Below are 14,269 nucleotides of genomic sequence, written 5' to 3' on the forward strand. Positions count from 1 at the left end.
GTGTAAAGATAAACCAGTGATCCAATACCTGTCTAAGTTCAGTTGCTTCTAATAAAGTCAGAAGAGGTATGTCGCCGATGCACAGAATGTACAAATTGTCCGAGTTAATTCCGTTTTAAACCCAATTAAGAAATTATGCAGAGTATGATTGTTGATCTTCTTTACACCAATATTTGATTGGGTAATTGGTTGTCCATAAAAAAATGTACAATCACATGACACGAGAACCACAGAAACACTGTGGTGGTCATGCATCAAAACCCACTGATTCTTTAAGCGCTGCTCTGTACAGGTGGCCCGGCTTTGCAGCTGTGCAAATGAAAGACGCAGTGTCGTTCGAGGCAAGGGATGGAAAGTTGGCCACAAATGGAGGAGTAACATACAAGTTGCTAACTGAAAATGTAATGGAAAAAATAATAGCAGAGGTTAGCTGAGAGAAAATAATTAATGGAAAAGTTTCTCTCCTGTATTGTGTGTGTTCAAATGACAAGCTGTTCATCTTTATAGAGATGTAATACTAAGGGGGAAATGCCACATATTGACCAGATTTACCATCTCTGGCAATGCTTAGTGACCTCCGGTATGAAACAACATCCAGGGTAACATATGAGCAATTCCATAATAACAGAGTGATGCTGAGACTTCTCAATTTAAAATGTATGCCAAACAAAAACCAAGGACAGCAAAGTTAAACAAACCAAGTCTATGCACAAAGATGACTATTTCCACTGAAAATGTTACAGATTCGTCCGTCTAACTGCCAGAAGGTGAAGCGTGATTCATCAATCCAGAGAACGCGTTTGCACTGCTCCAGAGTCCAATTGAGTCGAGCTATACACCACTCCAGCCGATGCTTGGCATTGCGCATGGTGATCTTAGGCTTGTGCGCGGCTGCTCGGCCATGGAAACCCATTTCATTAAGCTCTCGACAAACAGTTCTTGTGCTGATGTTGCTTCCAGAGGCAGTTTGGAAATCGGTAGCGAGTGTTGCAACGAAGGACAGTTTGTACGCACTACATGCTTCAGCACTCGGTCCCGTTCTGTGAGCTTGTGTGGCTAGCATGGCTAGTGGCTAACATTAGCCAGCTTGAGCTAGCTAACGAGCTAGCATTCGAACTCGGTAGCACAGAGTAGATTCTCCATATAACGTTGAGAAATAGTGCATTGTGGGTAATTTAGAAGATATCTGGAAATTAGTTAATAAATATTTAAAAACAGAACTATGTTTTTACTTACAAGTATTTTTTAAATGTTTACTAGGCAAGTCAGTTAAGAACAAATTCTTATTTACAATGACAGCCTACACTGGCCAAACCCCGACAACGCTGGGCCAATTGTGCGCCGCCCTATGGGACTCCCAATCCCGTCCGGTTGTGATACAGCCTGGATTTGAACGAGGGTGTCTGTAGTGATGCCTCTAGCACTGGGGTGCAGTGCCTTAGACAGCTGTGCCACTCGGGAGCCCGTCAGCAACAGGTGTGGCTGAAGTAACCAAATCCACTAAATTGAAGGGGTGTTCACATACTTTTGGCCATGTAGTGTACATTTCAGCATCATTGTTACTGTAACGGATGTGAAATGGCTAGCTAGTTAGCGGTGGTGCGCGCTAATAGCCTTTCAATCGGTGACGTCACTTGTTCTGAGACCTTGAAGTAGTGGTTCCCCTTGCTCTGCAAGAGCCGCGGCCTTTGTGGAGTGATGGGTAACGATGCATAACGACGCCATAAAAGTTAAACTGTTACATTGATGCTGTTGCAATGTAACAGTTTAACTTTAGTCCGTCCCCTCGGGCGCGAACCAGGGACCCTCTGCACACATCAACAACAGTCACCCACGAAGCATCGTTACCCATCGCTCCACAAAGGCCGCGGCTCTTGCAGAGCAAGGGGAACCACTACTTCAAGGTCTCAGAGCAAGTGACGTCACCGATTGAAAGGCTATTAGCGCGCACCACCGCTAACTAGCTAGCCATTTCACATCCGTTACACTACCTTAGAATTTTCCACATGCAAATCCATATGTGTGCATACATTAACACAGGTCACCTCTGGACGTGTATGACGTGACCTGCCTCTCCTTACAAAGCTTCAGCGTGACAAAAGTATCTTGAAGCTCACTCCCTTTGTGCATTCATGCTGATATATGTGACACATCTGTATTCAAACCTAGGGTCGTTTACTACCATGTAACACCTAGCATGAATAGCAAAGCTAGACATTAATGACACCATTGTCATCCTGGGTGAGAATTTTCTTCAGCGGGTGGAGAAAGTAATGTAATGCTTAGAGCAGAGAAACAACACGATTGTTTGCATTGGGCAATTTGCTCCGCAGCTCTGTTGAGACCCAGGGAGCTCAAACAGGACAACTGCCACAGCTGAATGCGTTATAGTGCAGAGGGGCATGCTATGTGGACATAGCTACAACTCCTATCTCAAACCATCCACAGAAAGAGGTTCACTATTTCAGGCTTGAGAGAAATCACGTTGGCTGCAAAAAAATCATGCTATATTTAGATGTGAGAAAAACTATAATTTTCATCATCACACTTTCCTGACCGGCTACATATTATTTTAACTCCCTCCCAAATACTACACAACAAATATTTTGCACCGCCTTCATTGTCTTTAGAAACACTTTCCATTGGCTTGGTCCCAATGTTCCATGATTGCCACAAACCGCTTATGTAAATATCAAGTGGTTAACGAATAATTAGTGTTTCATTGGCGAACAACCACCTCTGATCCCCGTCTACTCTGTTAGACCCCTCCCACGTAGAGCCGCCCTGACGACTAGACCCCTTTTGAAAGACAGCGCAGGGGAAAGATACGAATTTTTGTCTAATTTCCCGCAGCTACAGCGTCGATGAGCAGCAGTCGAAGAACTCCATTCTAACTGAATGGATTGGCATGGGGAGAAGCGGACCTCAAAACTTGGCTAAGCGGCAGCTTTGGAATTATATTACTTTTACGATGGCTTTACTTTCGCTGCTGCTCAGACCAGGTAAGGCAACATTCATATACGTTCTCCTGTGTGCATGCAAAACATTTTCCCCGCACCCCGAATGGATGATGGAAAACTTTCTTGGCTGTGCTAAATGGTGCGAGATGAGCCAGACTTGTTCACAAAAACTCGCTTTCTTAAATATTTATGAACTAAAATATGGCAGTGTGTTTTGTAAATAGCTACAAGTTAAATCGGTCATCAGCGGTCTTTTGCTGTGTGCCTAGACCTTCAAATATAGCGGTAGTCATTGGCCTATACCAGGCTAGCTAGCAGCCATCGTCGCGAACCAACAGGCTGCTGTCGCTAGTTAGCTGGCTAGCTAGACAACACGAGCTACTTCGGTCGAACTTTTAGCTACATTCGCTAAATCCGTCAAGTAACATGAATCACGAACAGTCTTCATTTATGTATTTTTTTTCACGATCGTAGTACTTTATCGATACTATATTCACACACAAAGTCTTGAATAAAGTTCGAGCTTGTAGAAGTCCTCTAATAAAGATCGTTAGCATTTGGCTTGATAACCTATTCACGTTGTATTCAAACATGTTTTTTGTACAAAGTAGCAACACATTGCTAATACGTTTTAACACGTAACACGCTAACCAACTGTTAATGCCGTGACTAGTTTACCTTGTAAAATTAAACGTTAGATGGTGTTTTGTTCATGCTTAATTTGTTACCATGCATGGCATGATGTCAGACTTCTCGGCCTCTGAATGTGTCCATCGTACAGTAACTAGACTTTTTTTTTTGCCTGAGCTTTGTTGTGTGCATGCGCGATACATCGTCAGACGTTTGGGTGCTTTGTTACCAAAACATGCATCTAACTAACGAAACAAAGTGTGTATGTGGGGTGATTTGCTTTTTGACTTTAAATTACATTTGAACGTCTTTGAAAACTCGCATAATATTACCTACACAAGTTTCACTCACAAAAGAGTGGTAGAAATGGGAAGGTCAACAAATCAATGGGGCGTTGAGACGTGAATGTGTAACGTGTTGATGCTTTTCTCCATAGATCATTAGATACACTTCACATAAAGTTGGGCGCCATGAATTCTAATTTAATGGATATCAATTAGCGACGTTTACGCATTGCAAAACAGTAGCCTATGTTGTTAGTGATAGTTGAATCATTTTCAATGTAGTTCAGCATAATAATCATGGAATATTCATTGTCCATTAATCATGTCCAGTTAACTTATTACTTCCCCATAATGTGGTAGACTGCTATGACAAGGTTATTGTGCATTTTGGGTGTATACATGTACATAGCAGGATGATGATCATTCTTATAAAACTGGATATGCCATGCTTGCCTTGTTTACATACTAAAGCCATTCTCTATTCCACAGATTATTTCAGTTTATTTTGTTTCCCTTAAATTGTTCTCAAGCCTATTGAAATATGTTGTTATAAATGCAAATTCGTCCTATTCTCTTCTTAATCCTTTCCCATGTTTTCCGCACATGGTTGTCACGTTGCCTCTTGTCAAAGGCTGGCCATAAAGAGCCTTTAAAGATAGATATGGTTGTTTATAGCTCTATCTGCCGTGATTGTCAAAAATGAACAATCATAACCGAGTTTGGTGACCCCAGTGCTTGCAGGGAGATCATTGGCGGAAATCAGACGAGGGATGGTAGAATGCTTCTGAGTTGACCTCTCACACTCATCTCAGTTTTGATTAACAGTTGCCAAGACCCATGTGGGCTTCAGTTACTAGAGAATGTATGCACACAGTTTGCAACCAAGGATCTTTTCGAACTGTCTGGGGAAAAATATTTCAATGTTTTTATTATTGGCAAGTTCATTATGCCCGTTGGATTTAAAACAGTTTGGAGGACTTGTTGATTAGCCTATGTCAGATCTTCTTTCAATGTTGATAAAAAATATTGTTTATATTTATGTTTTCAGTCTTATTGAGGCTGTTTATTTAAGTGTGTGTTATGTCTGTGACATCTTATGACACTTGCACAGGCAATAAGTTGATGTAATGCAAATGCACCTGGCATCTAGAGCTTCAAGATAAGACTATAATATTCTCAAAACATCAAACATTGGAATACATAGTCTCCTTGTCGCCCCCAACATATTCACTGACAGATGCACAGTACTGAGTAATAACTTCACACAGGAAGTGCCAAATGTATACACTCCCAACATCTTTGGCCAGCTGTTGCTCAATGCTGAACAAGCATGGCTCTTTGTGCAGTTCCTCTTGGGTCTGAATTCAGCCTCGTATACAGTGGTCATGTGCCATGCTCCTTAATGCCCCCCATATTGACCCAGCAACAGCCAAACCATATTCAACACCCTTAAGCAAACTACACAGATTGGCTTCCTCCAGCAGTGAAGCACTGTGTTATTTCAGTGAGGGTGAGTTGAGGGAAATATGTTTTGACTGACCATTCCCGTGTGGGCTGGTGTAGTTGGGTTTTAATGAGCTCTTTATTGACGTAAACTCCATAGGTGGAAAAGTTTGGCTGTCCTGCTGCACGTAGCTAGGCTGTACAGCTAACGTGTTTAGACCCTGAAAATGCACTATAACAAAGTTATTAGGCAGTGAACAAACTAATAAGAGTGATTTCTATTGGACTTTTTAAAATTTTATTATATGGTCGTTACAGTTGTGTTACGCAGTTTTTTCATTATCAATGTTCATTCTTACAATGAGTTGAGACACAAAACACATTCGTATACACTACCATGAACTAGGCCTAGCTATATCTTCGCTTTGACTTACACATGAATGGTTCAAATTCTAAATAAAATACTTTCCCTCTAATGTTTCTGGTCACCTGTTATTGGGGGGGTTGTTGGCAACTTTAGCGATGATCAACATGTAACACCTGCCTACCGTTTCCTCTCCCCACAGCACACTGCCAGCAGTGTCGTATCCAGCGCTGCAATGCGGAGTACGTGGCCTCTACCTCGCCCTCTAGTGGTCTCCAAGAGGACTCCCTGTCCGATGTGGACTACTGCATCGCCCTGCGCGCCTACGCCCTGTGTACCCGACGCACGGCGCGCAGCTGCAGGGGCGACCTGGTCTACCACTCAGCTGTGTTCCGCATCAAGGAGCTCTTCTCCCAGCAAAACTGCTCCAGCGACGGGCCCACCTCCTCGGCCAAGGCCACCAGCACCTCCAGGCCGGCCGTGTCCGAGCTATGCGACTACGAGAGCCGTGTGCTGGCCTTGGGCCCCGCAGGCCAGGGGGAAAAGTACGCCCACTGTGGATTATTCGGGGACCCACACCTGCGGACGTTCCGCGACGAGTTCCAGACGTGCAAGGTGGAGGGGGCATGGCCTCTCATCGATAACCGCTACCTGTCAGTGCAGGTGACTAACGTGCCTGTTGTCCTGGGCTCCAGTGCCACCGCCACCAGCAAGGTAAGCTGTGCTATGGGTTCACATCTGGTCATGTTGCTGACAGTAATGTCATTAAAACACTGAAAAACTTAGGGCTCAATCATAACAAAGATACTTGAACTTTTAATGTACAGTACCAGTCAAACGTTTGGACATACGTACTCATTCAAGGGTTTTTCTTTATTTTTACTATTTCCTACGTTGTAGAATAATTGTGAAGACATTAAAACTATGAAATAATACATATGGAATCATGTAGTAACCAAAAAAGAGTTAAACAGATCAAAATATATTTTATATTTAAGTTTCTTCAAAGTAACCATCCTTTTCCTTGATGACAGCTTTGCACAGTCTTGGCATTCTCTCAACCAGCTTCATGAGGTAGTCACCTGGAATGGATTTCAATTAACAGGTGTGCCTTGTTAAAAGGTAATTTGTGGAATTCTTTTTTTTTTTTATGCGTTTGAGCCAATCAGTTGTGTTGTGACAAGGTTGGGGTGGTATACAGAAGATTGCCTTAATAGGTAAAAGACCAAGTCCATATTATGGCAAGAACAGCTCAAATAAGCAAAGAGAAACTACAGTCCATCATTACTTTAAGACATGAAGGTCAGTAAATCCAGAAAATGTCAATAACTTTGAGTGCAGTTGCAAAAACCATAAAGCGCTATGATGAAACTGGCTCTCATGAGGACCGCCACAGGAAGGAAAACCGAGTTACCTCTGCTGCAGAGGAAAGGTTCATTAGAGTTAACTGCACCTCAGATTGCAGCCCAAATAAATGCTTCACAGAGCTCAAGTAACAGACACATCTCAACATCAACTGTTAAGAGGAGATGGCGTGAATCAGGCCTTTATGGCTGAATTGCTGCAAAGAAACCACTACTAAAGGACACCAATAATAAGAAGAGACTTGCTTGGGCCAAGAAACACAAGTAATGAACATTAGACCGGTGGAAATCTGTCCTTTGGGCTGATGATTCCAAATTTGAGATTTTTGGTTCCAAGCACCATGTCTTTGTGAGACGCAGAATTGGTGCACGGATGATCTCCGCATGTGTGGTTCCAACCATGAAGCATGGAGGAGGCGGTGTGGGGGTGTTTTGCTGGTGACACTGTCTGTGATTTATTTAGAATTCAAGGCACACTTAACCGGCATGGCTACTACAGCATTCTGCAGCGATACTCTATCCCATCTGGTTTGCGCTTAGTAGGACTATCATTTGTTTTTCTCCGGGACAATGACCCAACACATCTACAGGCTGTGTAAGGGCTATTTGTCCAAGAAGTACAGTGATATAGTGCTGCATCAGATGACCTGGCCTCCACAATCACCCGACCTCGACCCAATTGAGATGGTTTGGGATGAGTTGGACCGCGGAGTGAAGGAAAAGTAGCCAACAAGTGCTCAGTATATGTGGGAACTCCTTCAAGACTGTTGGAAAAGCATTCCTCATGAAGCTGGTTGAGAGAATGCCAAGAGTGTGCAAAGCTGTCATCAAGGCAAAGGGTGGCTACTTTGAAGAATATAAAATGTACATAATATTTTGATTTGTTTAACACTTTTTTGGTTAATACATGATTCCATATGTGTTATTTCATTGTTTTTGATGTCTTCACTATTATGCTACAATGTAGAAAATAGTAAAAATAAAGATATCTCTTGAATGAGTAGGTATGTCCAAACCTTTGACTGGTACTGTATGTCATACATTGAAGTCAAAGGGAGATGGTTCAATATATAGAAATATTATCTCAAGTTAGGATTCAATCTGTCTCTACTGCCTCCAGGGACCCTACCTCTGACCTTCCTCTTCCAGACACTAGTGGAAAGACTGGGTCATTCAGTGGGTGTCACACCCTGACCATAGAGAGCTTTTTATTCTCTATGTTGGTTAGGTCGGGGTGTGACTAGGGTGGGTCATCTAGAAAATTATATTTCTATGTTGGCCTGGTATGGTTCCCAATCAGAGGCAGCTGTTTATCGTTGTCTCTGATTGGGGATCATATTTAGGCAGCCATTTCCCCTTTGTGGGATCTTGTTTTTGTGTAGTGCCTGTGAGCACTGCATTCTTCTTCACGTTTCATTTATTCATTTATTGTTTTGTTTTGCTTTGAGTTTCACATAGAAATAAAAGATGTGGAACCCAGATCACGCTGCGCTTTGGTTCAGTTATTATGACTATCGTGACAGTGGGGTTGGATCAGGGACATGCTTGAGCGCTTTATCTCTAACACATGGGTAGTCATATGGTAGTGATTAACGCTTGCTCAAACATTTTCCTCTCCCACAATTGGACAACCTTTTTCAGCTCTCTAGTCAAATAATTAACAGATCTTTTTGTGTAAATATGGAATTATTTGGATAAATAACTACGTTTTTTGGTAGAAGCATCATATTTTTGATTCTACTGAATGAGTTTGGCTTTTCATAATATAATCTGATCCCTGAAATCTGAATTTAAGTCTGGTTCTTTGGCTATATTTATACTGAAGACCATACTTGGAGCTCAATGTATTATTTGTAGATATGCACTAGATGAATACAACACTTGGTAGACACAAAAAAGTAGGCCTATCAATTTTACTAGTGCTAGCCGACCTTGCCACATTTGCTTTTTTTCTAAGATAATCTATTTTTATCAGTACTGTTATTTTCAGCTCCATGTGAATTACAAGCAACAGCACCAACGATTTGGTTTTGGACTAGCCAGACTATGAGAAGACCAATAGAAATTGGCCTAGGCCAAATCATATAGGCTAGATTCTATAAAAACAAAGTTATACTAACTGTGGTCTGCAACTTTCTTTCATATCAGAGTTTGTTGAAATCCATGAACCTCAAGGATTTTAGTAAATAACCTTCGCTAGATTGCATATGCGTTTTCAAAGTAATCCAAAGACTACTAAAAAGAGAACTGTTTGAACAGATTTCAGACCCAATTATTTAAAATAGTTTTGAGTGCATATGAGGGGAAAAATACAAAGCTGTAAGTCAGGGCGCCGGTGCCAACACCCGCATGCCCTCACCGTCCGCTTGAAATGGGGTCATTTTCAACTGTTACAGTAGAGAAAGGAAATCGTTCATCAAAAACGGTATCCCCGTAACTGTAAAGTTAACCATAGCCACCTCTTTTACGAACAGCTTTGATGAAATGTCGGCCTACTACAAAAAATCTAGACATGACTCCAGAGTTGTCCAGACCCTGTGGCAGTTGTAGTGGAAGGTATTTCTGATTTATGGGTCTATCAGACAGCTGGGTTTGTTTGATCCTGCACTCTCTCAAGAAAAAGTATGGAGCCATACATATGCAATGGTTTATGACATTTACATTGATATTTGTTTTAGAAGGCACATATTGAGAAGGCCTAGTTGTTTCTTTGGGGTTGATTATCTCTAAATTGGTGGGCCAAGACATCATCTATGTGTTAGTGATGTTTTCTAGTCCATATTTACTGTAAAATAAAGAGCATAATGAATATTTCTGCTCACGGTGCTTTCCTTCCTTCAGATTACACAATAGTTTTATACCTTTTCCAAGTAAAGACAGGAATTTGAGTTTTCAAACTTTGAAATGAACTGTTCCCCATGTCATAAAAAGTGAAGGTCCTGCTGACATACTGTGGCTCAACATGGTATTACACCTTTTGAATGCTTCTGATGGTTCTGCTGCTTAGTAGACCTATTAGTAATCTGTGTACCGGTATACAGAACACAACTTTCAAAAGATTTTACCTTCATGCAGTACTATTGAAAGAGTAGAAGGGTAGATGTTAATTGAATTTCCTCCAATTAATAACTTCTTATGGCTGAGATCCCGTTAACGGGATCAACTTGACAACAGCCAGTGAAAGTGCAGGGCGCCAAATTCAAAACAGAAATCTCATAATTAAAATTCCTCAAACATACAAGTATTTTACACCATTTTAAAGATAAACTTGTTGTTAATCCCACCACAGTGTACGATTTCAAATAGCCTATACGACGAAAGCACACCATCTGATTGTTAGGTCAGTACCTAGTCACAGAAAAACACAGCCATTTTTCCAGCCAAAGAGAGGAGTCACAAAAAGCAGAAATAGAGATAAAATGAATCACTAACCTTTGATCTTCATCAGATGACACTCATAGGACTTCATGTTACACAATACATGTATGTTTTGTTCGATAAAGTTCATATTTATATCCAAAAATCTTAGTTTACATTGGCGCGTTATGTTCAGTAATGTTTTGCCTCCAAAACATCTGGTGATTTTGCAGAGAGCCACATCAATTTACAGAAATACTCATAATAAACATTGATAAAAGATACAAGTATTATACATGGAACTTAGGGATAGGGGGCAGAATTTTCACTTTGGATGAATAGCGTGCCCAAAGTGAACTGCCTCCTACTCTGTCCCAGATGCTAATATATGCATAGTATTATTACTATTGGATAGAAAACACTCTGACTTTTCTAAAACTGTTTGAATGATGTCTGTGAGTATAACAGAACTCATATGGCAGGCAAAAACCCAAACAGGAAGTGGGAATTCCGAGGCTGGTCGATTTTCAACTCATCGCCTATTGAAATCCCAGTGGGATATGGATCTGTTTGCACTTCCTACGCCTTCCACTAGATGTCAACAGTCTGTAGAGCGTTGAATGAAGCTTCTACTGTGATGTTGAGCCGGATGGGAGCTGTTTTAGTCAGTGGTCTGGCAGAGTGCCAGGTCCTAGTCACGCGCATTCCAAATTATATCCACTTGTGTTCCATTACTTCTACAGACACAAAGGAATTCTCCGGTTGGAACGTTATTGAATATTTAAGATAACAACATCCTAAAGATTGATTCTATAGTTAGTTTGACAAGTTTATTCAAACTGTAATATAACTTTTTTAAGTTTTCGTCCGACGTTCACCTGGACCTGCACGAGCGTTTGGATGTGTGTACTAAACGCGCTAACAAAGTCGCTACTTGGACATAAATAATGGACATTATCGAACAAAACAACAAGTTATTGTGGAACTAGGATTCCTGGGAGTGCATTCTGATGAAGATCATCAAAGGTAGGAAGTGCAATATGACCCCATAGACACTGTATATTGGATAGGCAAACCTAAAAACCTCAGATTTCCCACTTCCTGGTTAGATTTTTTTCTCAGGTTTTTGCCTGCTATATGAGTTCTGTTATACTCACAGACATCATTCAAACAGTTTTAGAAACTTCAGAGTGTTTTCTATCCAAATCTACTAATAATATGCATATCTTAGCTTCTGGGCCTGAGTAGCAGGCAGTTTACTCTGGGCACCTTATTCATCCAAGCTACTCAATACTACCCCCAGCCATAAGAAGTTTTAAATCAGGAATGGACTTTCATTCACTGGCATCTCTTTGTTTGTGTCTTCCAGATAACGGTGATCTTCAAGTCGTACCATGGCTGTACGGAGCAGAAGGTGTACCAGGCCACCACAGAGGACCTACCCTCTGCCTTCCAGGATGGCACACGGAGTGGCGGGGAGGGCGGCAGTCTGTGGATCGTAGAGAAGGGCGACTCCGGGGGTCGCCTGGTGAAGATCCAGGCCCGCTACATCGGGACGTCCATCATAGTGCGCCGGGTGGGCCGCTACCTTACCTTTGCCATCCGCATGCCGGAGGACACCCTTGACTTTTCTGAGGAGAACAGTGGGCTGCAGCTCTGTCTGCATGGATGCCCGCGCAACGAGCTCATCAAGGAGCACATGCTGGGGCGCCAGCCTCTTCACCCCCGCCTCCCAGGCTCCGGGTCTAACCCCGAGCTGGGGCCCCTCCTGCCCCCACACCAGATCTACACAGTGGAGCATGCCACAGCCAAGTGCAGGGAGACCCTGCAGGTGGAGGACGTGTACTTCCAGTCCTGTGTGTTTGACCTGCTCACCACGGGGGACCCTGAGTTCTCCATGGCAGCCTACGGGGCACTGGAGGATCTGAAGGCCCTTCCTCCCAGCAAACTGAAGCAGAACTCTCCGAGGACTCCTCGTGTCCAACTCAACAGAGGGGGGCCACACATGCTGGCTACAGCCACCCCCAGTCTGGTCACATTCCTGCTCCTGGTTCTGCTGCTTTTGTAATGGGAAAATAGGACTCAAAGTTGAAGTGACCCCAGCTTGAGGACAGAGTGCCTAGAAGTCAGAGATGTTTCTCTTTTGCATTTGTGAATGTTGTGGTTCTTTTCCTGTCACTGAACCATTTTGAAGGATTTAACACTCAAAAAGGATCCCAATGCTTCTTGTCCCCCATATACATGATGGCTGCCAGCATCTGCCACTTAATTGAGTATGAATCTGAATGCACGCAATCATGTGGGATCTGTCGATGGTTAAGTGCGTATTGCTCTTTCCATTTTCACACTGTTTGTAAATTGGATTAAGACAGTTACAGGATGCTTGAAATGTGAAATTCATCATAACACTGTTGTTGTCGTCTGTGAGCCTGGATGTAAGGCAGCTTATCAAAAATAATCTTTGTAAATATTTAATGTTTGTTGGGAATACGTCACGATGCACACAACCCTGCCAGACATCGTAATCATAGAAAGTAGGCCTATCAGGCTTAAGATTGTGAAAATGGTCTATTATAGTTTCGAGACCTTTGTGGAAATTTAAGACACAATATCTTTACAGTATCATCATTTGGCACCTAACAGTTAACACTCCACTTTTAGTTCCTCTGTGTTGCCATATTTACTGAAAATATGTATGTTTCTTAAATGGGATGATCCAACAACTAAATGAAAACACTACCTATCCATATGTATTTGGTTTCAGTGTGATATTCTCAGTACTTTTCACTGCATCCAAGTGTGATAGTTATCAGTTAGGTGAAACACTCCCTCTTCAAGCTGCTTGGCTTCCAGTTTTTAAAGGTAAAGAAACAAAATCTCTATATAATAATATATTGAAAGAGTGTATATATATGTTTTATATTGTGTACATTTGCCTGTGTATAGATGTTTTAACTGTAATATGTTTTATTGTTGTGATTAGTTAGGTATTTTTAAATTCTTGTATGAAATGTTAACTAATATGTGTTTTACCTTATCTGTCATCTTCCATATTAAAAAGTGTTGGACACCACGGCTTAGTTTGTTTGGTATTTTTCCATCCACCTTTCAATGCTGTACTGCACTAGATGGGTTTTGCTAGTGCAAATCTGTCCATTTTCTGAGTTTTCCTAAATGGTTGTATTTTGGATTTAGCATAGGCCATTGACTGTTTCTGAGTGAAACGAATAAAAATGCCTATAATTGGTGGGATAAAACACATAAGAAATTGTCACTGCCACAGCCTTTGCACCACTGATGGATAAGACCCAGTTCTCAGTTTCGGATAAAGTGAAACACTTTCGAAAAACACCCTGGATATATTTAAAATGAAGGCATTAGGTGTTCAGGTTGTGTTGAACGAGGGGAACATTTGTGTCGTGGACCGTGTTGAAGGGATTTACTTGCCAACTGAACAAGCCAGAGATATTGATGGCTTTCCCTCTAGGCCGTCCAGCCCACTTTCCTGTTGATTAAATGGAGATCTACATTTAAGCAGTTCTGAAATTAATTTAGATTAAGCCAATAGGGTAACTAGTATTTATTTTATTTTTTTAAATGCCAAGATCTATGCCAAATAATTTTGAATTTGACAAATAGTGAGAGACACTGTTTTCTCTCCAAGCGAGGAGAGAACCTCATTTTGTTTTTGTTAGGGGCTTATAGGCTATTCCTGAACTGGCAACTACAAAATATGGTTAACAGAAGGGTGTGTGTATAGCACTCTGAAAGTACCATTCATAGAAGCATAGTCAATGGTTATATTATGGTAATAATCCAGGTTTTCCAAGTCTGTAGGCTATAGGTGCCCTCTTCCTGCATACAGAA

At 41.7% G+C, this 14,269-nt stretch overlaps 1 protein-coding gene across 1 annotated transcript; it reads left to right on the forward strand.

Annotated features, from left to right (window-relative positions):
* The first annotated feature begins 2,756 nt into the window (after positions 1-2,756).
* Positions 2,757-13,475, forward strand: LOC139578330 (repulsive guidance molecule B-like). The gene is made up of 3 exons (XM_071405765.1): positions 2,757-3,002; positions 5,884-6,395; positions 11,772-13,475. The coding sequence occupies exons 1-3, from the start codon at positions 2,909-2,911 to the stop codon at positions 12,468-12,470; spliced, it is 1,305 nt and encodes a 434-aa protein (XP_071261866.1). The 5' UTR covers positions 2,757-2,908; the 3' UTR covers positions 12,471-13,475.
* The last annotated feature ends 794 nt before the right edge of the window (positions 13,476-14,269 follow it).

This window comes from Salvelinus alpinus, chromosome 6, assembly GCF_045679555.1.
Source record: "Salvelinus alpinus chromosome 6, SLU_Salpinus.1, whole genome shotgun sequence".
Classification (NCBI taxonomy): Eukaryota; Metazoa; Chordata; class Actinopteri; order Salmoniformes; family Salmonidae; genus Salvelinus; species Salvelinus alpinus.